The sequence below is a fragment of the Lacerta agilis genome, chromosome 4 (assembly GCF_009819535.1).
Source record: "Lacerta agilis isolate rLacAgi1 chromosome 4, rLacAgi1.pri, whole genome shotgun sequence".
NCBI classification, from domain to species: Eukaryota; Metazoa; Chordata; class Lepidosauria; order Squamata; family Lacertidae; genus Lacerta; species Lacerta agilis.
The window spans coordinates 2,187,560-2,213,060 of NC_046315.1; the positions used below are offsets into that span (position 1 = coordinate 2,187,560).

General features: G+C 51.2%; 1 protein-coding gene and 1 pseudogene across 1 annotated transcript; both read left to right on the top strand.

The window, feature by feature from the left end:
* LOC117044872 overlaps nucleotides 1–25,501 on the top strand; it is a 934,741-nt pseudogene that overhangs the window by 590,870 nt on the left and 318,370 nt on the right.
* LOC117044930 (sodium-dependent proline transporter-like) lies at nucleotides 222–25,275 on the top strand. Its single transcript, XM_033145730.1, has 14 exons — nucleotides 222–456; nucleotides 4,532–4,663; nucleotides 5,861–6,015; nucleotides 7,146–7,198; nucleotides 9,234–9,372; nucleotides 11,099–11,233; nucleotides 14,089–14,192; nucleotides 15,192–15,316; nucleotides 15,685–15,797; nucleotides 17,472–17,606; nucleotides 18,074–18,173; nucleotides 21,491–21,609; nucleotides 22,811–22,984; nucleotides 24,958–25,275. Exons 1-14 carry the CDS (start codon nucleotides 237–239, stop codon nucleotides 25,120–25,122), a joined length of 1,869 nt encoding a protein of 622 aa, XP_033001621.1. The 5' UTR covers nucleotides 222–236; the 3' UTR covers nucleotides 25,123–25,275.

Genomic DNA, 25,501 nt, shown 5'->3' on the forward strand with positions numbered 1-25,501 from the left:
AGTCCAACCCCCTGAAATGCAGGAATTTCGGCTAAAGCATCCCTGGCAGATGGTCGCCCAACCTCTGCTTAAAAGCCTCCAAGGATGGAGAGTCCACAACCTCCCAAGGGAGACTGTTCCACTGAACTGAAAAGTCCAAAATGAATCGCTGCAGCCTTTCTGCAGTGCCTCCTTCCTGCCTCGATTTCCGGTGACCCTCCTCCTTTCTCCTCCAGCCGCCGGGAGGTGCCGTCCTGATGAACGGGGGCCCCCTGGAGGGGGTCCTCCCGCCTCCTGCCAGTCCCGCCCAGAGCCAGCTCTCCTTCCAGATCCAGCCGGTGACCCCGTCCGCCGAGCCCAGCCAGCCCCGGGAGACGTGGGGAGGGAAGTACGAGTTCCTCCTCTCCTGCATCGGGTACTGCGTGGGGCTGGGCAACGTGTGGCGGTTCCCGTATCTCTGCTATCGCAACGGGGGCGGTGAGTGGCGCGGATGCTCTCGGCAAAAGAGGCGCCTCATGCTTCTAGTCCTCAGGGTGGTGGCTGGAGAGCCTGAGGTGGGTTTGGCAGAGGGTGGGGGGTAGGTCCTTGGCTGAGCTTCATGGCTTGCTCTTGGTATTATTTATTTATTATTATTATTATTATTATTATTATTATTATTATTATTAATTGAGTTAATATACCGCCCTATACCTGGAGGTCTCAGGGCAGTTCACAAAAAACCTCACAATATATAAAATCAAAACAATAATCCAATGGTAACTGCCCCCCCAAAAAGAGCCACATTTTAAAAGGGTATAGGATCAGGTCAGTGAAAGGCCTGGTTAAAAAGAAACGTTTTTGCCAGACGCATACAGGGGCATAATGAAGGCACCAGGTGAACTTCCCTGGGGAGAGGATTCCACAGATGGGGAGCCACTGCAGAGAAGGCCCTGCTCTCGTGTTGCCACCCTCCGAACCTCTCAAGGAGGAGGTACACGCAGGAGGGCCTCAGAAGGCGATCTCAGGGTCCGGGTAGGTTCATATGGGAAAGGACGGTCCTTGAGGTATTGTGTTCCTGAGCTGTTTAACCAGCACTTAACCAGCACTTTGAATTGGGCTCGGAAACTAACTGGTAGCCAGTGCAGTCGGACCAGGATTGGTGTGATGCTCAAAATGTCTTGCTCCGGTGAGCAACCCGGCCGCTGAATTTCGCACCAGCTGACGTTTCCGAACCGTCTTCAGAGGCAGCCCCACGTAGAACACATTGCAGTAGTCTAACCTTGAGGTTACCAGTGTTGTGATATTATTACAAGCCGAGCTGCAAAAGCCTCAGCAGCGAGGCTCACATGACTGTGTCTGTTTTTATCCTGTGGGAAAGCCACTAGTTCTACCAGCTTTCCCACACACGTGATGTTTCGTACTTTACTATTGTACTTTACTTTCAGTTCTGGCTCGAGAGATGCTGGACGCTTTTATGCACAGCTCTGACTATCTGAGCTGGCTAGCAGAAACATATTCTGCAATTTACCTACAATAAATAGTTTTAGCCTTAATGGCTTGTGTGTGTTGTTCTTCACACTGGAGAGCAATCGCATATTATCAGTGTGCCCCTAGACTCAAGTAGCCAGGAGGGCACGCAGGCTTCGTCCCTACCTGGGGGTCAGTCTCACAACTTGCCCCCGCGGGACGTATCGTAACATTGGTAGCAGAGTTATGGTTCCGGAGACGTCGGATCTCTGACTGATGCTGTCTGCCGGGAAGAAAGCAGCCCAAAACAGCGTTCCTGAATTCCGGGGGAGTTCGTGCTCAAGAATGGCCGTATCCCGCTGTGAGAACTTGTCCCCGCGGGACGTATCATAACAACCAGAGCATAGACGACAGCGCAGTGGTACCTCGGGTTACAGACGCTTCAGGTTACAGACTCCGCTAACTCAGAAATAGTACCTCGGGTTAAGAACTTTGCTTCAGTATGAAAACAGAAATCATGTGGCAGGCAGGACCAGTGCTAGGGCTTCTTGCGCCCTAGGCGAACCACCTTCTGGTGCCCCCCGCCAAAGCCTGCTTTAGCGGGAGCCGGGGGGTGGTGTAAGGGGCAAGCAGCACCTCTCCACTACAGCGGAGAAGCTGCTGCTAGCCCGTCCCGCCCAAGCCTGGCCAGCGCCCCCTCCATTTTGGCGCCCTAGGCAATTGCCTAGTTCGCCTAAATGGACGCGCCGGCCCTGGTGGCAACGGGAGGCCCCATTAGCTAAAGTGGTGCTTCAGGTTAAGGACAGTTTCAGGTTAGGAACGGACCTCCGGAACGAATTAAGTCCTTAACCCGACGTACCACTGTAGTTAGGCTATCCCTGTCCAGATAGGGGCGTAGCTGGGCCACCGACTGAAGCTGATGGAAGGCACTCAGGGCCAGCCTCCAGCGACGAGAAAAGGATCCAGGAGGACCCTCAAGCTACGAACCTGCTCCTCTAGAGGAAGTGTAACCCCATTTCACAGTCAGGGCCCAGAATCTGTGTGCTTTTAGGAGGATTCACAGCTTCTGTTTCTGCACCTCTGCGCCTTCCCTCCTGTGGTTTCGAAGGGACTTTGCCGCCTCGCCCCAAGGAGAGGCTGGTGCCCGTCTCTTTCCATCGTGTGCCCTCAGGCGCTGCCACCCAAAAGCAGCTGCGGTTGAGCTCGCCCTGGCAGCACACCGAGGCTGCTCCTCTTCTGAAGAAGAAGAAGAGTTTGGATTTGATATCCCGCTTTTCACTCCCCTAAGGAGTCTCCAAGCGGCTCACATTCTCCTTTCCCTTCCTCCCCCACAACAAACACTCTGTGAGGTGAGTGGGGCTGAGAGACTTCAGAGAAGTGTGACTAGCCCAAGGTCACCCAGCAGCTGCATGTGGAGGAGTGGAGACGCGAACCCGGTTCCCCAGATTACAAGTCTACCGCTCTTAACCACTACACCACACTGGCTCTCTTCTGGGAAATGGACTTGCAAAACATCCCTTCTCCAACGGTCTTAAACTTCAGAAGGCAAAGCTGAGAGCAGGTCCCACGAGTGGCAGGTGTTTTCTCCGCATCCCACCAGGCGGTTCCGCAAACCTCCAGTATATAAAGCAAAAATTGAAAGTGCAGGCCCCCAGTGATGCCTGTTTTGATTCAGCAGAGGCCCTGCCAACAGGCCTCCGGCATTTGCAGCAAACCAGGCCCCAGGCTTCAGATCTTGGGAAATCCTTCTGCGTTTCGTCACCATCATCTCTGCAGTTTCTGCCTTTGGGGGATGTTCCGGCAGATGCAGCTGGAGGGCCAAAAACGCCTTTTGAGTTTGATGCATCGCAAAGAGGAATGGGCCAGCCTTCGCCAGCCTGGTGCCCTCCGTATCTTGAGGCGGAGCATAGCCATTGTGACTAGGAGCCATCGCAAGCCCTCTCCTCCTCCATGAATTTGCCCAGCCCTCTTTCAAAGCCATCCAGGTTGGTGGCCATTGCTGCCTCCTGTGGCAGGGAGTTCCGCAGGTTTAACTATGCGCTGCACAAAGAAGCCCTTCCTTTTCTCTGCCCTGAATCTCCCCACACTCAGCTTCATTGGACACCCACAACTTTTAGCGTTATGGGAGAGGGAGGGAACTTTTCCTCTGTCCGCTCTCTCCTTGCAATGCTTAATTTTTTAAAATTCGATTATGTCGCCTCTTCCTGGCCTTTCCCCCAAACTGAAAACCAGAGGTGTAGGAAGCCACTTGGGCACCCGGAGCAGCAAACAGAGGATCCTGGCACTGTCCGTATGGCGCTGGAGCGCCACTGCTGGCAAACCGCATGCCTTGTCACCCCCGGAGACATTGCTATGCCCCTGCTGAAAACTGCTGTTCCACGGCACCGATCCTGAACAACTGCTTAAAACAAGGGGGAATTGGTCGTCCTGCTTAGTCGAATTACTGTATTTTTTGCTCCATAAGACGCACTTTTTCCCTCCTAAAAAGGAAGGGGATGTATCTGTGCGTCTTATGGAGCGAATGGTGGTCCCTGGAGCCGAATTTCCCAGGGGCCAAAAGAGGATCATGCTTTTTATTTACAAAGAGAAAAGGGGGTGTTGAAAGGACCCCGCTCAGCAGCTGATCTGCAAGAGATCGGGAGAGAGATAAGAATCCCGGCTCCCTTTCAGCCCCGCCCTTCTTTGTTGAATGTGCTGCAGAGGGAGGTTGTTTGTTTCCCCAGCGACATGTGACTGGCTGATTAGATTATCTGTCTGGAAACAGTAGAAAAGGCTCCCTTTCCTTTAGAAGCTGCAGAAATGTGAGTTGAACCCGTTTGCAAAAGGTGCTTTGCTTTCCCCCCTTTGCAAAGAAAGCTGCAAAACTTTGAGCTGATCCTCAAAAAAACCCAGGGCTTTTAGAGGAGGAAAACCAGGAAAATATTTTTTTTTCTTGTTTCCTCCTCTAAAAACGAGGTGCGCCCTATGGAGCGAAAAATACGGTAAGTCATGCACAATTTTTGGGTGCAGGTAGGTAGCCGTGTTGGTCTGCCATAGTCAAAACAAAACAAAAAAATTAAAAAATTCCTCCCAACCCCTGACTAAAGGCCTGCCTTGCATCCCACAGGGGTGTTCCTGATCCCGTACGCCATAATGCTTCTATTCACCGGGCTGCCTCTCTTCTTGATGGAGCTGAGCTTGGGCCAATATGGCGCTGCAGGACCCATCACCGTCTGGAAGTGCTGCCCGCTCTTGAAAGGTAGGCGCTCACAGGTGCAGCCTTAAAAGTATCGCTGCTAGTTTTTCCGTAGTGATCAATTTATTCTCTCTTGCAAACTGCCTTGAAGGGTTGTTGTTGGGTTTTTTGGGGTGTGTGTGTGTGAATAACTCAGAGAAGCTATGAGCTATGCCGTACAGGATCACCCAAGATGGACAGGTTATACAGGTGAAACTTGAAAAATTAGAATATCGTGGAAAAGTCCATTTATGTAAGCACTTGTTTTCATTAGCTACTGGAGTTTAATATGTGAGATAGTCTCATGACATGCAAAGCGAGATATGTCAAGCCTTTGCTTGTTATAATTGTGGTGATTATGGCACACAGCTGATGAAAACCCCAAAGATGAAATTGTTAATTTGGGGTTCTCATCAGCTGTACGCCAGAATCATCACAATGATAACAAATAAATGCTTGACATATCTCACTTTGCATGTCATGAGTCTATCTCATATATTAGTTTCACCGTTTAAGTTGAATTACTGAAAGAAATGAACCTTTCCACGATATTCTTATTTTTCAAGTTTCACCTGTAGTGGAGAGTTTCGACTAAACATGATCCACGTGGAGGAGGAACGGGCAAGCCACTCCAGTATCCCTGCCAAGAAAACTCCATGAACATGGTGCTGGAGGAGACTCTTGAGAGTCCCATGGACTGCAAGAAGATCAAACTTATCAATCCTTAAAGAAATCAGCCCTGAGTGCTCAATGGAAGGACAGATCCTGAAGCTGAGGCTCCAGTACTTTGGCCACCTCATGAGAAGAGAAGACTCCCTGGAAAAGACCCTGATGTTGGGAAAGATGGAGGGCACAAGGAGAAGGGGACGACAGAGGATGAGATGGTTGGACAGTGTTCTCGAAGCTACTAACATGAGTTTGACCAAACTGCGAGAGGCAGTGAAGGATAGGGATGCCTGGCGTGCTCTGGTCCATGGGGTCACGAATAGTCTCCTCCAGCGCCATAATTCAAAAGCATCAATTCTTCGGCGATCAGCCTTCTTTATGGTACAGCTCTCTCTTCCATACATCACTACTGGGAAAACCATAGCTTTAACTATACGGACCTTTGTCGGCAAGGTGATGTCTCTGCTTTTTAAGATGCTGTCTAGGTTTGTCATTGCTTTCCAACTGTACCATTCCATGATTCTACCATTGATTTCCCCTCTTCTTCCTCTGCAGGGATTGGGATCGGAATGCTGCTGGTCTCCTCGCTGGTCTCTCTCTACTACAACATCATCATTGCTTGGACCTTCTATTACCTGGGCATGTCTTTGCAGAGCCCCCTGCCCTGGTCCTGCGATGCCCCACAGAACGCCCACCTCTGCCAGTTCCAGGTGCAAATGGGGAGCAGGGTGTGTGTGGGGGGGAGGGTTTCCCCACCCCTCCCAAGACCCTGTGCAACATTTTGCATGGAAACATAGCTTTATAGAGTCAGAAGGGAACCCAAAGGTCTTCCAGCCCAACCCCCTGCAGTCCAGGAAGCAAAGGATTCTGTTGCACCGATGAGTTGCTTCCCACAGCAGAAATTCTTGGGGAACAGGTTCGGTGGTCAGTGAAGTGGAGGGCAGGCACTCGACTTTGCTGGGCGACCCTGGGGGGGCGGGACGGACGACAGTCACTGCCTCTCGGCCCACCTTGCAGGGTTGTTGTGGGGGATTGAATGAGGAGGCGGAGAACGGTGTAAATGCGCATTTCTCAACTGCTTCGCTGCATTTGATCCATGCGACGGTCACCTCCAGACTTGATTATTGTAACTCGCTCTACGCGGGGCTGCCCCTAAAGCTGACCCAGAAACTCCAGCGGGTGCAGAATGCCGCGGCGAGGCTCCTTACCGGGTCTTTGCCGCGGGACCACATTCATCCAGTGCTTTACCAGCTGCACTGGCTCCCGGTGGAGTACAGGATCAGGTTTAAGGTGCTGGTTTTGACCTTTAAAGCCCTATGCGGCTTAGGACCCTCATACTTAAGGGACCGCCTCTCCTGGTATGTCCCATGTAGGACCTTATGGTCCTCAAATAATAATCTTTTGGAGGTCCCAAGCAATAAAGATGCTAGGTTGGCCTCAACTAGGGCCAGGGCCTTCTCAGTATTGGCCCCGACTTGGTGGAACAGCCTATCACAAGAGACCAGGGCCCTGCGGGATTTGGCATCTTTCCGCAGGGCCTGCAAGACGGAGCTGTTCCACCTGGCCTTTGGGTTAGCTTCTGTTTAATATTTACGATTCATCTTTTATTGGTGGGTTATTTTTGAAATTGAGACCTGCAGTTTTAATTGAATTTTTAAATTTGTATTTTAATCTGTTATTTTAAATTGATCGTGTTTATGTGTTTTATTTTGCTGTGATTTTAATTGATGTTAGCCGCCCTGAGCCCGTTTTTTTGGCTGGGAAGGGCGGGGTATAAATAAATTTATTATTATTATTATTATTATTATTATTATTATTATTATTATTATTATTATTTCAGAACGAATCCTGGGGCAACGCCTCTCGAGTCAGCGCCAGCGAAGCCTTCTGGAAGTGAGTGCTGTTTTTATTTACCCAATGTTGTTGGTTTTTGATCACTAGTTGCCTCCTGTGCCGTTGTCTCAAGGTGATATACAGTTGTTGTTGTTTTTTAAAAAAGCAAAATCGGCAATAAGCACCCAAGCAGCAAATTAAACTTAAGCCATGCAAAGCTGATATGTGCAGAAAAGACCTCCCCTGCCCCAAGCCTGACAGAGCAAGAATGAATCATAGAATCCTAGAATCCTAGAGTTGGAAGAGACCCCAAGGGCCATCCAGTCCAACCCCCTGCCAAGCAGGAAACACCATCAAAGCATGCCTGACAGATGGCTGTCAAGCCTCCGCTTCAAGACCTCCAAAGAAGGAGACTCCACCACACTCCTTGGCAGCAAATTCTAATGTTTGTCTAATCAATCCAATGTTTTAGATTGTTTCTGGATGGTGCAGGCATATCTCAAGGCAACAGGGTAGCTGGACTAAACGCCTTGCTTCCATTCACTGCGATTCTGAGATACCGGAAAGCATGCATAAAATTGCAGATGCAGTGCGATCGGATTGTTTTTAGGGGTTCAGTTCCAAGGGTTCCACGTACGCACTGGCGGAGGAAGGTGGCTGTGGTGGGGGTGATCCGCCCTGGGTGCCATGGGTGACAAAATGCAACATGGTGCTGCCTGTGGAACCGAGCAGGATTGAGTTGCATCACGATGTGTCCCCTTCCCATCGATCTTGGCTCTCCCGTCCCGTCCATGTCCAGCCCTTGGGGGGGGACCCTGCCTCGCTTTGTGAACAGCAGTGCAGCTTCCAGTGCGGCCACACACACACACACACACTGAGAGGGGTGACATTCAGCCCGACACCCGCCTGCGACTCCCAAGCCCACCCTGAGCTGTTGGGGGAAGGCGGGGAGCCTTCCCCCTTCCTTTTGACAGCTTGGAGGAGGCCTGGGAGTTGCGGGTGGGGTGTGTGCCATTGCCCCCCTGCGCTCCTGGGCTGCTGGAGGAGGGCAGGGCGTGCCTTTCTTTGATGGGGGGTGGAGGAAGGGGGAGAAGGCGGGATCTACATCAGATAGCTGCCTGCATGGCCAGTGTGGTGTAGTGGTTAAGAGCGGCAGACTTGTAATCTGGGGAACCGGGTTCACATCCCCACTCCTCCACATGCAGCTGCTGGGTGACCTTGGGCTAGTCACACTTCTCTGAAGTCTCTCAGCCCCACTCACCTCACAGAGTGTTTGTTGTGGGGGAGGAAGGGGAAGGAGAATGTTAGCCGCTTTGAGACTCCTTCGGGTAGTGATAAAGTGGGATATCAAATCCAAACTCTAATCCTCTTCTTTGCTGAGGGGTGGGTGGGAGGGGGAACTTCAATCGGGGGGTGACAAAAAAATCCCCGCACCTGGTACCACCTGACCTTGCTATGCCACTGCACATACACATGTGGACACGGGGCAATGGGTTCAAACTACAAGAAAGAAGATTCCACCTAAACATTAGGAAGAACTTCCTGACAGTAAGAGCTGTTGGACAGTGGGATTTGCTGCCAAGAAGTGTGGTGGAGTCTCCTTCTTTGGAGGTCTTTAAGCGGAGGCTTGACAGCCATCTGTCAGGAATGCTTTGATGGTGTTTCCTGCTTGGCAGGGGGTTGGACTGGATGGCCCTTGGGGTCTCTTCCAACTCTAGCATTCTATGTGTCCCGAAACCCTTGGCCGGCAGCCGAGAGAATCCCCCCTACTTCTCATATCTCTCTGAGCTTGCGCAGGAAGCATTGATGCCTTGCGACTGTACAGGCAGAGCTAGTAGCCATTGTTGCGCCACTGAAGGTCCCTTGGGGTTACACGGGGCAAGGAGCTCAGAGCTGTTTCCTGACACACCTCGCCTGACCGCCGTCCCTGCAGGTTGGCCACTGTGGGGAAAACGGGGGGGGGTGGGTTTGAGCTGGACTTTGGCTCTCACGTTTTGTATTGGGCTGGATGTGGAGAAAGGGGGCTGGTTGGGGATGGAGCGCGCCTCCCCCCCCACGGTCTCCTGTCTCCAGCCTTTCCGCTTGTTCTTCCCAGCGAACAGGTCCTTGGCGTGGTCCACAGCACCGGCCTAGGCGACCCTGGCCCCGTGAGATGGCCGCTGGCTCTGTGCCTGCTGCTTGCCTGGCTGGTCATCTTTCTGTGCATGCTCAAGGGAATCCACAGCTCAGGAAAGGTGAGCAATTGGGGGGGGGGGGCGTCTGTGAGAGACATCCTTCTGAAAACTAAGTTTCTAGTCCTCATTGTTCGGAAGGACTGTCGGCTTTCAATAAGGACAGAGGAAGGTGCCTGATACTGAGTTGTTGTTTTTCCATTTTTTTATTTGGTTTTACAAATTAATGTTTACCTTCAAAATCGCAAGTAATAACAAATAAACAAGATTCTTCCAGATCTTTAGACTTCCCTCCATCCCTCCATGGGTTCTTTACTCTACCTTTTCTGCTGCATAGTATAAATTACTCTAGTTTTTCACTTATCCATTATATCCAAAACAAAATAAAAAATTCCTTCCAGTAGCACCTTAGAGACCAACTAAGTTTGTTCTTGTTAGTTCGTATCTAAGGTGCTACTGGAAGGAATTTTTTTATTTTTTATCTTGTTTTGACTATGGCAGACCAACACGGCTACCTACCTGTAACTGGAATTATATCCAAAGTCTTGGTTACAAGTTTCATTTGAGACCTGCTAAAGGGTTCAGTTGTTTACCAGTTGGGAGACCAATTGTTCTATTGCACTCCCAAATAGAATATAATTCCCCCCCATTCTTTGTTGAAGTTTTGGTCTTCCTGGTTTCTGATTTCCCCGGTCATTTTTGCCATCTGTGCATAGTCCAACAGCTTAGCCTGCCATTTCTCTCTGGTAGGGACCCTGTCTTTTCAGCTCTGGGCTACTAACATCCTGTCAGCTGTCACTGCCTACATAAATGTCTTTTCTGCTCCTTTGGTATTTCTGCACCTACAACTCCAAACAGAAAGGCTTCTGGTTTTTTTTTTTTAAAAAAAACAAATGTTATTTTAAACATTTTTTCAAAAATTCATTATATATCATTTTCCAGAATTCTTTTATTACCTTACAGTTCCACCACGTATGGTAAAAGTTGCCTTCTTTTTGTTTACATTTTTGTTTACATTGCCTTCTTTTTGTTTACACACTGAGAGCCAGTGTGGTGTAGTGGTTAAGAGCGGTAGACTCGTTATCCGGGGAACCGGGTTCGTGTCTCCACTCCTCCACATGCAGCTGCTGGGTGACCTTGGGCTAGTCACACTTCTCTGAAGTCTCTCAGCCTCACTCACCTCACAGAGTGTTGTTGTGGGGGAGGAAGGGAAAGGAGAATGTTAGCCGCTTTGAGACTCCTTCGGGTAGTGAAAAGCGGGATATCAAATCCAAACTCTTCTACATTTCCAGCAGATATTGGAATACATTTTTGCCAATTTACTTGCAGTTAAATCCCAGCGACACATCATTTTCATATAACGTATTGCATGCCGTGAATTTTAAACCCTCTTTCCATAACTTTTCCCATGCTGACAACTGTATATTATACCCCAAATCCCTTGCCAGTCGTATCCCCTGATACTGACTCAAACCAGTGGCCTTCCTAGGCCAGTATTGTCTGCTCTGGCCGGCAGCAACAGCTTCCCAGGCCTTCAGGCAGGAGTCTCTTCCAGCCGTACCTGAGGCCCTTCCCTCATCACCTGCCATCCTCCCCCCCCCCAATGCAGTCATTCATCACCTGGCCATCTCACCCTCCCTCGCTAAGGCTCTGGCTTTGGGTGCCCAAATTGGGGGGGGGTGCCAATCCCTTGCCTCCCCTGCTCTCCCCTCCCTTGAGCTTCTGCTGGGGGTGTCTGGGGCTGCCAACCCAACCCCCCTTAGAGCCCGTCCCTCGTCTCCCCGCCCAGGTGGTCTACTTCACAGCGACCTTCCCCTACGTGGTCATCGTGGTGCTGATCATCCGAGGGGCTACTCTGGAGGGATCCATCGAGGGCGTGAGATTCTACCTCTCCGCAGACTGGAGCCGGCTGAGCAGTGCTCAGGTACGTCGGGGGGGGGCGGCAGGGGCGTAGCAAGGTAAATTGGTACCCGGGAGCAAAAAAATATTTGTCAACTCCCCCCCCCCCAGGCATGGGATGGTCAGGTGGTACCCGGTGCGAAAAATTTCTTGTCAACCCCCCCCCCCCATTGATCCCCCCAGCAAAAATGGTTTTACGTTATTTCATGTTTTCTTACAAAGGAATAATAACAAGTAATAATAATATAAAAACTTTTATTTATATCCCGCCCTCCTCGGCTGAAGTCGGGCTCAGGGTGGCTAACATCAGATACATAACATTGGTATAAAATCAAACAAGAATTAAATTACCTCCTAAAAACATCTCAAAATCAAATTAAAGTCTAATTAGATGGCTTTCCACAGGGTTAGGGTTGGGAACAGTAAGTGCTCCACTGAACGAAAATTTCAGCCTTCACGACATAGGAAAACAGCCAAGTAAACAGCTACAGTATTTTGGTGGAGGAGGGTCAAGATATTAACCCATATGCATGAAATTTCATATATAGCTATATAATCCCTAGTATAGTAAGATAAGACCTTCAGAGCAGGCATTTTCAAAAAAAAATTCAAAGAAATTTCAATTTGTCACCCCCTCCATTATGGAACCCGGGGCTGCCCGCCCCCTCGCCCCCCTTGCTACGCCCCTGCGGGGCGGCCCTCTTGGGGAGATGTGGCGCGACACGGAGATCCAGCTCCCAAGGGCCTTCTGGCAGTTCCCTCCCTGCGAGACCACATAACACCGGTCCTGAAAGATCTACATTGGCTCCCAGCACGTTTCTGAGGACAATTCAAAGTGTTGGTGCTGACCTTGAAAGCCCTAAACAGCCTCGGCCCAGTAGACCTGAAGGAGCGTCTCCACCCCCATCGTTCTGCCCGGACACTGAGGTCCAGCTCTGAGGGCCTTCTGGCGGTTCCCTCCCTGTGAGGTGAGGTTACTGGGAACCAGGCAGAGGGCCTTCTTGGTGGTGGCACCCGCCCTGTGGAACGCCCTCCCATCAGATGTCAAGGAAATAAACTACTATCTGACTTTTAGAAGACACCTGAAGGCAGCCCTCTTTAGGGAAGTTTTTAATGACTGATGTTTTAATGTATTTTTAATATTTTGTTGGAAGCCGCCCAGAGTGACTGGGGAAACCCAGCCAGATGGGCGGGGTGTATTATTATTATTATTATTATTATTATTATTATTAATTTTATGTCTGTGATGCAGAGTCCAGGACAGGCAGCACGGATAATCCAACTGTCGTGTTCATAGAGAGTTCCAGTTTGGCACAGTGTTTAAGAGTGTAGGACTCATATTATTTACTAAATTTGTATCACCCTTCGCTCGCAGGGCGGGTCACAACATAAAATGACAATATAAAAACACAAAAGACGGAACAAATATAAGAACAAACCAATAGTCCGTCCGTCCCGCCACAAACACATTTAAAAGGCTGTAAAATATTAATCTGCCCAAGGCCTGGTTGCGGAGGAATGTTTTTGACTGGTGCCTAAAGGGGGTCGAATGAGTCTCCCTGGAGGGAGCCACCGCAGAAAAGGTCCGGGAGAGTCTAGGGTTCAAATCCCTGCTCAGCCATGAAGCTCGGTGGGTATGGCCTTGGGTCAGTTGTTGCCTATTTCCGCTGAACCTACCTCTCAGGGTTGTTGGGACGATAAAATGGGGAGAACCATGTTCACCACCTGGAGTTCCTTGGAGGAAAAGGCTGTAAATGAAATACCGTATTTTCCTCCTAAAAAGTATGGGGAAATATCTGTGCGTCATATGGAGCGAATGGTGGTCCCTGGAGCTGAATTGCCCAGGGGCCAAAAGAGGATCATGCTTTTTTATTTTACAAAGAGAAATGGGGGTGTTGAAAGGACCCCGCTCAGCAGTTGAGCAGCAAGAGATCGGGAGGGAGATAAGAGTCCCCGGCTCCCTTTCAGCCCCGCCCTCCTTTGATGAATGTGCTGCAGAGGGAGGTTGTTTGTTTCCCCAGCTACATGTGACTGGCTGATTAGATTATCTGTCTGGAAACTGTAGAAAAGGCTCCCTTCCCTTTAGAAGCTGCAGAAATGTGAGTTGAACCCCATAAAAACGGGGCTTTTCCTCTTTGCTTTTCCCCCTTTGCAAAAGGAGCTTTGCTTTTCCCCCTTTGCAAAAAAAAGCTGCAAAACTTTTAGCGGATCCTCAAAAAAACAGGGCTTTTCCCTTTGCAAAAAAGCTGCAAAACGTTTAGCTGATCCTCAAAAAACAGGGCTTTTCCCTTTGCAAAAAAGCTGCAAAACGTTTAGCTGATCCTCAAAAAAACAGGGCTTTTCCCTTTGCAAAAAAAGTTGCAAAACTTTGAGCTGATCCTTAAAAAAACAGGGCTTTTAGAGGAGGAAAACCAGAAAAAAAAAATCGTTTCCTCCTCTAAAAACGAGGTGCGCCCTATGGTCCAGTGCGCCCTACGGAGCAAGAAATACGGTAAATTATAAAATTAGAGTTTCTAATCTGGCCTTTGCCGACCCGGTGCCCTCTAGAAGTTTTGGATTACAGCTCCCACCAGCCCAGTCTGGCACAGCTGTCTGGATCTATAGTGCAGAGCAGCTGGAGGGGGGTCCCCAAGGGGCATCTAATCTAACCCCCTGCAATACAGGAGTCACAGGTCAATCGCCCCCGTTCAGTTCCGGCAGCCTTGTTTCTTCTCCCAAGAATGTATGCTCAGGGACACTCTTCTTTGCAGCTCCACGTGGCTTTTAATGCGTGCAAGTGAAGAGGGTGGCAATTGAGGAATCGGCGTTGGGCAAATTGCTCCATAGAAAGGGTGGGAAGTGAATCTTGGGTAAAAAAAATCTCTCTCCACCCCACCCCAGGTCTGGAACGATGCTGCGTCGCAAATCTTCTATTCTCTGGGCATTGGCTTCGGGGGTCTCCTTTCCATGGCTTCTTACAACAAGTTTGACAACAATGTGATCAGGTAAGAGACTAAATGATGGGATGTGGGTGGCGCTGTGGGTTAAACCACAGAGCCTAAGGCTTGCTGATCAGAAGGTCGGCGGTTTGAATCCCCGCAATGACGGGGTGAGCTCCCATTGCTCGGTCCCAGCTCCTGCCCACCTAGCAGTTCGAAAGCACGTCAAAGTGCAAGTAGATAAATAGGTACCGCTCCGGCGGGAAGGTAAACGGTGTTTCTGTGCGCTGCTCTGGTTCGCCAGAAGTGGCTCAGTCATGCTGGCCACATGACCCGGAAGCTGTACGCCAGCTCCCTCGGCCAATAAAGCGAGATGAGTGCCGCAACCCCAGAGTCATCCGCCATTGGACCTAATGGTCAGGGGTCCCTTTACCTTTACGAGACTAAATAAAATTCCTTCCAGTAGCACCTTAGAGACCAACTAAGTTTGTTATTGGTATGAGCTTTTGTGTGCATGCACACTTCTTCAGATATCTGAGGAATATTTGGTATCTGAAGAAGTGTGCATGCACACGAAAGCTCATACCAAGAACAAACTTAGTTGGTCTCTAAGATGCTACTGGAAGGAATTTTTTTTTATTTTGTTTTGACTATGGCAGACAAACATGGCTACTTACCTGTACGTAAGAGACTGCATTTTGTAGATTTTGCTTCAAGAGGGCCTCACAGGCTGACAGAAAAGGAAATAATTTTCAGCTCTGAACCCACTTTGTGTTCTCTCTCTCTCTCTCTTGCACACACATATGAGTTAGTGACGTAAAATTCAACGTTAAAACAGTTTCAAAACAAACTGCAGATGCAGCTAGAGTGGGTCCTAAATACAGTACATCTCTCAGGTGCCAAAGGCCAGGATAAAGAGGCATGTCTTCAGCAAATAGAATCCTAGAACTGTAAAGTTGAAAGGGACCCCCAAGGGTCATCCAGTCCAACCCCCTGCCAATGCAGGAATCGCTGCGAATTGAGGGAACGAATGCGCCCTCCACCCCTTCATGTCTTTTCCTGCAGGGACACCCTGGTCATCGCCATTGGCAACTGCTGCACCAGTTTCTTTGCTGGCTTCGCCATCTTCTCCATCCTGGGTCACATGGCTTGGCGGAAGAAAGTCCCTGTGGGGAAAGTGGCAGATTCAGGTAGGGGGGCAGGCGGAGGAGGTGGGTCCTCGTCTGTTTTGGGAGGGGCTTCTGTAAGGGTGCCCGTCCTGCCAATCAAAGCGGGGCGAGGCAACCTCGCAGGGAATGATGGAGAGGAGAACTTGGTTGGGTCGCTTCTTCACCTCCTCTCTGAATAAGCCTTGTGCTTGGAGGTCCAGGACCAAGGTGGGATTTGAACCCAGAACTCCTCGGTCCACCCTGCTTGCTTCCCCTTGGCAAGTGTGGCTGTAGCATCCAGGGCGTAAATCCCAGGTGCCTCGGGTGTGGCCTCGTCCTCCGTGCCCTGCAATTGATGCTGCCAAACGCAGCTGGGTTGCTTGCCCCAAACTCTCTCCTTCCTTCCCCAGGTCCAGGTCTGGCTTTTGTGGCCTACCCAGAAGCCCTTGCTCTGCTGCCGGGGTCGGCCTTCTGGTCCATCCTCTTCTTCCTGATGCTCTTCACCCTGGGAGTGGACACCTTGGTCAGTTCCAGACGTTGCTCCGGGCGCCTCACCTTCCGCAGGCTCAAGGCTGGCCGGACTCCATGAGCTCCTGGCTTCTCTCGCACAGAATCACAGAATTGCCGAGTTGGAAAGGATCAATCCAGGCCAACTTCCTGCAATGCAGGACTAGACAGCTGCCCCAGGCGGGGATCGAACCTGCAGCCTTGGCGTTATCGGCGCTACGCTTGAACCCACCAGGCTGTGTCAGATGAAACAACAGTTTTAAAGGCATCAGTCCAATAACTGGGGTGGGGGAAGACATTCAGACGCGGCCAACTTTACTATAGGAACACCAGTAGAGCCTGATGGATTAGGCCAATGGCCCACCTAGTCTCACGGTGGCCAAACAGATGCCCATTATGGGAAACCTGCAGGCAGGGGCGTAGTGAGGGGGGGCAGGGGGTGTGCCACCCCGGGCAGCGCCCTGGGGTGGGGGGCACCGCCGCCCGCGATCGGTGGCTCCTGCTTTCCTTTTTTCTCCCCGCTGCCGGGGCGGCTAGCGTGGAGGAGGGGCGTCACGCTTGTCACAAGGGTGACACCCCATCCTCACTGGCCCGCCCTGCCCCTTGCGCCTGTGGGTGGCTCCGCCCGGCAGCGGGTAGAGAAGCCCTTTAAAAAAAAGAAAAGGCAAGGCAAGCAGGTTGCTTGCCTTTGCTTTGCTTTTTTAAAAAGGACTTCCCCCCCGCTGCCGGGGCTGGAGCCGCAGTGACGTCACGATGCCCCGCCCCCAGGAGTGCCTCCGGTTGCCGCCCCGGGTACCGAGGAGCCTTCCTACGCCCCTGCCTGCAGCCAGGATCTGAGCACCAGAGCAAGTCTCCCTTCCTGGGGCTTCCAGGTATTGGGATTCGGAAGCGTCGCTGCCTCTTGACTGCAGAGGCAGAGCCCAGCCATCGTGGCAAGTAGAATCATAGAATCATAGAGTTGGAGGAGACCCCAAGGGTCATCCAGTCCAACCCCCTGCCAAGCAGGAAACACCATCAAAGCATTCCTGACAGATGGCTGTCAAGCCTCCGCTTAAAGACCTCCAAAGAAGGAGACTCCACCACACTCCTTGGCAGCAAGTTCCACTGTCAAACAGCTCTTACTGTCAGGAAGTTCTTCCTAATGTTCAGGTGGAATCTTCTTTCTTGCAGCTTGAATCCATTGCCCCGTGTCCGCTTCTCTGGAGCAGCAGAAAACAACCTTTCTCCCTCCTCTATATGACATCCTTTGATATATTTGAACATGGCTATCATATCACCCCTTAACCTTCTCTTCTCCAGGCTAAACATACCCAGCTCCCTAAGCCGTTCCTCAAGTAGCCTTCGAGAGCCCTCTCCTCCTCCATGCACTTGTCTGATCCATTCTTAAATCCATCTAGGTTGGTGGTCTTCTGTGGGAGGGAGTTCCATAGATCCTTCCTTGGTGGTTTTTTTATGGGGGGGGGGAGTAGGAGGCATGTTCTGACCAGGCCCGAGGCAAAAAGGTGCATGGCCCAAGTGGACGGGACCAATCTCTCATGTGCGTTTTGCACAATTTCATTTTGGGGGGAAGTGCATGTAAAATTGTAACCCCCGGAAGGAGGAGGGTAGGTCAAAATGACAGATTGGGGGGGGGGAGGCGCTGTGGGTGCTGGTCTCCTCCCACCCTAACCGCAAATGCTTCTCTTTCTAGTTCGGAAACATGGAAGGAATCACGAGGGCAGTGATGGACGAGTTTCCTTCGCTTCGCGACTGGAGGCGCAAAGCCGTCTTCCTGGGGCTTCTCTGCTTTGCCTTCTACCTTCTGGGGCTCCTGCTAATCACAGAGGTAAGCAGAACGCCAGAAGAAGAGCCTGCCGGATCAGGCCGGGGGGGGGGGAGGAGAGGGACCGTCCAGCATCACGTTCCCACAGCGGCCAACCAGATGCCCGAAGGGAAACCGGCAGCAGGATTCGAGCACAAGATGGCTGCAAGCCACAGTGGCTATGCTCTGATAGGAGCCCTGCCGAAGTCTTCCTTCCTGTAAACTGCGGAACTCCCTGCCACTGGAGGAAGTGATGACCACCAAAGAGGACCCGACAAATTCATGGAGGAGGAGGAGGAATAAAAGGCTCCTAGCCAGGATGGCTCTGCTCTGCCTCCACAGCGTTGCTCCTGTGTTCAAATCCTGCTTGTGGGTTTCCCCTTGGGGCATCCGGTCAACCGCTGTGAGAACGGGATACCTGGATCCAGCAAGGCTCTTTTCCCGTTCTCATGCGTGTGGCTTTTCCGTCCCTCCTCCCCTCCCCTCCCCAGGGTGGCATCTACTGGTTCACTCTAATGGACTCTTACAGCACCAGCTTTGGGCTCATCATCATCGCCCTCTTCATGTGCCTCGGAGTTACCTTCTTCTACGGTGAGTACCTTGCACCCCAACCCACCCCAGTCTCAGTTCCTTCCAGAGCTCTCCCGGCTTCCAACTTTTTCTCCTCCTGCTGCACTGCATTGCCTGGAACGGCATTTGGAGCCAGCGCTTTGAGGAGCACGGCAGGATTCTGAGGCCAATTTCCTTTTTTTAAAAATAAAGAATTTATTAGTATTTCCACATTATACAACAAATAACAACATACACATATAAAAACAATTACAAATAACAAAAGCAAAAAACACACACAAAAGAAACGTATACATACCTAACACTGACGCACACAGGAACACACCACCTAATTATTATTTAAATCTTATTTCCAATCTTAATTGGGGACTTCCCCCGTTCTCTCATCTGCGTTCAGTTCTAATTTACTTTAGTAACTTTGTAACTAATTTATCTACATCACCATTCTTAATTCAAAACCATTCACATCCTATCTTATCGCCATTAACTTATTAATAACCATAATAACAAAAGAAATTTCATCTACAGTACTTCTTCTGTACTATTTTAACCTAACAGTATATAACTAAAGCCACTTAAATTACCGTATTTTTCGCTCCATAGGACGCACCGGACCATAGGGCGCACCTCAGTTTTAGAGGAGGAAACAAGAAAAAAAATATTTTTCTTGTTTTCTTCCTCTAAAAGCCCTAGTTTTGTTGTTGTTGTTTTTTTGAGGATCAGCTAAAAGTTTTGCAGCTGTTTTTGCAAAGGCAAAAGGCCTTTTTTTTGAGGATCAGCTAAAGGTTTTGCAGCGTTTTTTGCAAAGGGAAAAGCCCTGGTTTTTTTTTTAAGGATCAGATAAAGGTTTTGCAGCTTTTTTGCAAAAGGGAAAGCCCTGTTTTGTTTTGTTTTGTTTTGGGTTTTTTTTTAGGATCAGCTAAAGGTTTTGCAGCTTTTTTTTGCAAAGGGGGAAAAGCAAAGAGGAAAAGCCCCATTTTTATGGGGTTTAACTCACATTTCTGAAAAAATCTTAAGGAAAGGGAGCCATTTCTACTGTTTGTAGACAGATAATCTAATCAGCCAGTCACATGTCCTGGGGAAACAAACAACCTCCCTCTGCAGCACATTCAACAAAGGAGGGCGGGGCTGAAAGGGAGCCGGGACTCTTATCTCTCTCCCGATCTCTTGCTGATCAGCTGCTGAGCGGGGTCCTTTCAACACTCCCTTTTCTCTTTGTAATATAAAAAGCACAATCTGCTTTTGGCCCCTGGGCAATTCAGCTCCAGGGACCACCATTCGCTACATAAGACGCACAGGTATTTCCCCTTACTTTTTAGGAGGAAAAAAGTGCGTCTTATGGAGCGAAAAATACGGTAAGTGATTTTGCTTCAAATGTCCAATTTTACATGTTGTTTTAAATATTCTTTAAATTTCTTCCAATCTTCCTGCACCTTCTCCTCCCTCTGGTCTCGGAGCTTCGCGGTCAGTTATGCGAGTTCCATAAAGTCCATTAACTTCATCTGCCAATTTTCTACTGTCGGGAGCTCTTCCCCTTTCCAGTTTTTTGCAATCAAGATTCTAGCAGCTGTTATGCATACATAAAAAACAATTTATCTTTCCTGGTTGGTCATGCCCAGCAGGAAGGCCTCTGATTTCTTAATGAAAGTAACTTTCATCACTTTTTTAAGTTCGTTATAAATTCGGAGGCCAATTTCCACCTGCACCCTCCAAAGGGCTTTTAAACTAAGCCTTCAAGAGGAGCAGTGGAAGGAGTTGGGGATGTTTAGCCTGGAGAAGAAGAGACTGAGCAAGTGGGACGATAGCCATCTTCAAGCATCTTCAAGTATCTTTTGTGTGGAAGCTGGAGTCAGCTTGTTTTCTGCTGCTCTAGAGGATGGGACCCAAACCATCGGATTCCAGTGTCCAGAAAGGAGATCCTGACCAAACCTTAGGATGAATTGGTGGCAAGAGCTGTTCCATAGCAGAGCGGACTCTCTGGGAAGGTGGCAGAATCTCCTCCAGTGGAGGTTTTTAAAGAGAGGTCGCATGGCCACCTGTCAGGGATCCTTACCTTTTCATTACTTAGAATGCATAAAAGCATGCTTCCTTCTTTATTTTGGCTCCGAGACTAGATTAGAGCATATACTTATCCTTGCATATATTTATTTTTCGAAGGAACGTGCAACTAATTGCTACTGTTTTGAATCCCACTGCGCCATCTTCCCTAACAGGCCATGCAAACTGCCGGTCTGAATACTGCTTTGGGGGAGCGTAGGGGGCATTACAGGGACCCAGGTGGCGCTGTGGGTTAAAGCACAGAGCCTAAGGCTTGCCGATCAGAAGGTCGGCGGTTCGAATCTCCGCGACGGGATGAGCTCCTGTTGCTCGGTCCCTGCTTCTGCACACCACACAGTTCGAAAGCACCTCAAAGTGCAAGTAGATAAATAGGTACCACTCCGGCGGGAAGGCAAGCGGCGTTTCCGTGCGCTGCTCTGGTTCGCCAGAAGCGGCTTTGTCCTGCTGGCCACATGACCCGGAAGCTGTCTGCAGACAAACGCCGGCTCCCTCGGCCTATAGAGCGAGATGAGCGCCGCAACCCCAGAGTCGGACACGACTGGACCTAATGGTCAGGGGTCCCTTTGTGGATTTAAGCCAGGATCAATCCACGTCTTGTGCCCCGACTGGGCAAGGCAAGAAGACTGGAACACCTTCAGCTTAATCCTGATACCTGGACTCACAATGGTGTGTTATGAGCACCTGCACTAACTCCAGAGGTTCAATAGACACTGCGGCTGCATTAACTTGAAGCAGTTCTTCTTTATTTCTACAAGCTGCAATATATACTGTATACAGATTGTACAGACTGTGTGGCTAAGTTCCTTCCACACATCTTACCTACAGCAGAGATAGCATAGCACACACACTTCATGAGGCTCAGAGGAGTTCAAAGACTCAGTTCCCTCCCCCTTCTCTCTGATCACCAAGTCATACGATTCTCACAAAGGGAGGGGTGAAATGCTAACACCCTTTACCTTTAACTAGGGGGCATTACAGACGAGTTCATGGAACCGAGGGGCAGGTATCCTCCCCCCCCCCACGGTATGGGAACCACATGTGAAAGTAAAACAAACCTCCATCGGTCAGCCAGGAGCAACCACTGGCCAGCCCTCGTGGCTTGTTTGGAGAGAGGCCCCAAAGCCCAATTCCTCCTTTCGCGGTGGCCCAGCCGGAGGAGAAGCCTTGAGAACTTTGCAACTCCATGATGCAAAGGGTGGGGTGACGGGGGGAGGGGGTTCTACCACGCTGCCCCACCCACCTGCTAACCCCCTTTCCTCATCTTCTCCCCAACCACGCAGGGATCAACAAGTTCTGCCAAGACATCGTGGACATGATCTGCCGCTGCCCGCCCTGGTGCAGCCAACTGGTGCTGTACTTCAAAGCCTGCTGGGTGGTCTTCACGCCAGGGCTCTTGCTGGTATGTTGCCCCTCGCCCTTCCGCTTGGGTGGGGGCAGGGCAGAGATTTTTTTATTAGCTTCGTGCCGCAGTTCACCTTGATTTTAATACAGTGGTACCTCTGGTTGCAAACGGGATCCATTCCGGAGCCCCGTTCGCAACACGAGCAGCGCATAGCCTGAAGCGCCGCATCTGCGCATGTGCGCAACGCAATTCGGGGCTTCTGCGCATGCACAAAGTGTGATTTGGCACTTCTGCGCATGTGCGAACCACCGAACCCGGAAGTAACCCATTCCGGTACTTCTGGGTTCGGCCCGTTCGTATCCTGTGACGAACGCAACCCGCAGCGATCGTATCTAGAGGTATGACTGTAACTGGGTGGTGAAAGGCAAGCGTGGCATTGCCCAGGCTGAAGGGGAGCTGTTCCACCCCCTTGACCATTTTGATTCTCCTTTTCTGAACCTGCATTTCCGCAATCTGGATTGGTACAATGGCATCGTGATATTGAAAGACTTAGGGAGGCAAATTTCTCCCTTGTTTATAGGCCTTTCACGGCTGTCACTGCGGTCTCTGACCTCTTGCTTGCTGCCGGAATAGCAAGAAAACTATTCTGCTCCTTTCACATAGTGGGTGGGATGGCTCACGCGTGGCAATTGCCCCTTTCTTTCTTTCTTTCTTTTATTTTATTTAATTTTTTAAAAGATTTTCTTGGTTTACAAAGTGTGTGTAATGTCTCTCATATTTTTCCATAAAACATTTTTACAGATCAATTTTAGTTGTAGAGACATTAGGGAGAGAGGGGGGGAAGGAAGTGGGTGGGATGGGTGGGAGGGTCGGGTGGGGAGATGATGTTTCTATTTTCCTTAATATATGTAGGATTTGGTATCAGCGTCGCTTGTGTTGGTTCTCTGTTGTTTGCTTGTGTTTCTTTGGCGGTGAGAGGTCGTGATTGGTGTAGGGTGTGATTGTTCATTTGTGGTTGGCTGTGGTGTTCTTTGGTTTCCTGTGTGAGTGGGGTGGGTGGGTTTTTTGGATCAGGTTAGCCATATTGATTTGTATGCTGTCGGTAGATTTTTGTCATTGTCTTGTTGGGCTGTGTGTGCGATGAAGGGGGACCATACGGGGGTGAAGGTGTCTTCTTCTGTTTGTCCCCGTGCTAGTTTTAGGTTGCTGGTCCCAGAATCCTACAACGATGGCTTGTGTTTTCCTTCTCCCTCCCCAGTTCACCCTCTTCTACATCTTCCTGGATCTGTCCAGCACGACTTTGCATTACGGCACCTACCAGTATCCCCGGTGGGGGGAGGCCCTGGGCATTTGCATGGGGGTCGTGACCTGCATCCAGATCCCTCTCTGGGCAGCCATCGCCCTCTTCAAGGAGTCGGGGACCCTGGCAGATGTGAGTATGATTCAGAAGGCTGAGAGGTGATGGGATAGAGACACCTTGACATGGAAGAGAGGGAGCAAGCTTCTTTTCTGCTGCTTCAGAAGGGAGGCCCCAAACCGAGGGATTCCAGTGGCAAGAAAGGAGTTTCTGACTAAGAATCAGGAGGAGTTTTCCGACAGTAACAGCTATTCGACAGCCTCCCCTTGGGAGTCCATGGACTCTCCTTCCTTGGAGGCTTCTAAACACAGGTTGGATGGCCTTCTGTCCTGGATGCTTGAGCTGAGATTTCTGAATTGCAGGGGGTTGGACTAGAGGACCCTTGGGGGTCCCTTCCAACTCTACAGTTCCTGCCACTGGGCTGCGCAATTCCCTGGTTCAAAACCCCACCTCTGCCACTACTCAGTAGAGGGCCTTAGGCAAGCTGGCCTATCTTGCAGGGGTCATAGAGTTGGAAGGGACCCCCAGGGTCACCTCGCGTCACCTATATGGAGCACTTTGAACACTCAAGACGATAATGTCTCAAAGCCAGCTTAGGCAGCAGGCAATTGAATACAGGAAGCTCCTTTCGTTGTGACCAGCCATTGATCCATCCTGCTCAAAGTCTGTCTGCGCAGACACAGGGTGCCCTCTGGAAGCTGCTGGATGGGGAACATCGGGTGAGGCCACAGTCCCATCTGGTCCAGCATCCTGTTCTCACCATCAGTGGCGTAGCAAGGGGGGGGGGGCGGGGAGCCCCGGGCAGCACCCTGCTGGGGGTGACACTTCGGGCGGTAGCCCTGCCCCCTGTGCTTAAAAAAATAATTATATATATATATTTTTAAGGCTATTTTCGGCACTGCCGGGGTGGAGCTGCAGGGGCGGCTAGCCAGAAGGGGTGTCACCCCCCCCTCACTGGCCGCCCCTGCGGCTCTGCCCTGGCAGCGCCGAATATAGTCCCCCCCTTCCAGCGGCTTTTTTCGCCATGGCATGGAAGCAAGGGGCGGGCCAACGAGGAGGGGTGCCACCCCCTCCTCGCTGGCCCGCCCCTTGCCTCTATGCCGAGCTCCGCCGCTGGCTGGCTTGCGGAGCCGGGGCATGGAGAGGGGCGGGTCAGCGAGGAGGAGTGACACCCCTCCTCGCTGGCCCGTCCCTCTCACTGGCCCGACTTGCGCTCCGCCAAGGAAGCCTGGGTGGCGGCTTATGGTGTCTCTGCGGGCTGCAGAGACTCCCAAATCCGCCGCCCGGCCCCCCTTCGTGCGGCAGCTGCTAGCGCAGGCACGAGCAGCCGCGGCACGAAGGGGTGCCGTCACCGGGTGGCGGCTTCGGGAATGTCCCGAGGCCGCCGCCCGGCACCCCCAGGGGCAGGCCGTTGCGTTGCATGCGTCATGATGCGTGCGTGCGCGCGCCGCGATGCCCCGCCACTAGAAACGCCCCTGCTCACCGTGGACAACCAGGTGCCCTTCATGGGAAAGCAGCAAGCAGGACCGGAGCACCAGAGCCCTCTCTCCCCCTGCGGTTTCCGGCAACTGGTATTCAGAAGCAAAGTGTAGCCATTGTGGCTAGCGGCCATCGACTGCCCTCTCCTCCTCAATGAATTCATCCAGTCCTTTTTTTAAAGCCATCCAAGCTGGTGGCCATTGCTGCCTCCTGTGGCAGGGAGTTCCATAGTTAAAGCGTCCTCTTTGCTCTGCAGGAAGAAGGAACTACTTTTTATCTTTCCCGGACCTTCCAATTCCCACTCCCACCATCCCTGACTGCCAGCCGTGGCTGATGGGGGTTGTAGTCCAGTGACGGGAGGGGGGGCATCCCTGACCTACACTGTGGCAGCAGCCCTCCAGGGTTCCATAGGAGGGTCTTCCCAGCCCTACCAGGGGGGTGTTGGGGGGGCTGAACATGCAGAGCTCCTGGAGTCCTGAGCCTGCGTCCCTCATGCTTCTTTTAATTTAAGTTGCAAGGTTGGGGGTTCAAAGCTAAGCTCATGGGTTTCTTCTCCGCTGCTGTCCCAGCGTTTCAGGAAAGCCATCTGCCCTCTGAACTCCTGGCGAACCGCCAGCAGCCGAGACGCATCTCATGAGATCATCGATGTTCCCTACACGGTGAACCTGACGGACAACGACTTCACGGGGGGCTGGCAGCCGCCACACAGCAACGAAGCGTCGATCTGCGGGTGAACAGAGAGGGTGGCAGCTCACGGCCCGCCTGCCAGCCGCATGGAGCCGCGGTTGTCCGCCTTTGCCAACAGCAACCGCCCTTCTCGGCTTCCTTGGAGACGTCCCCATCACGACGTTGACGAAGACCTCCAGGAAGCCCTGCTGCGGTTTGCTAAGGAGAGTCTGCATCAGGGGACAAACTCTTTATCGCACGGCCTGTCTAGGGCTGCAGAGATCATTTCCCTATGTTAACAGGGTGGCGGCTGGAGCTGGCAGGACTCTTCCACACCCCGCTGTGGCAAGGCTGGTGCCATCTGCCGGTCCGGCCCCCCCAGCCCTGCGGGGCTCACGGACGTGGCAGGCTATTGCTGTATGGGAGGTCAGATCTCAGCCAGTCTTC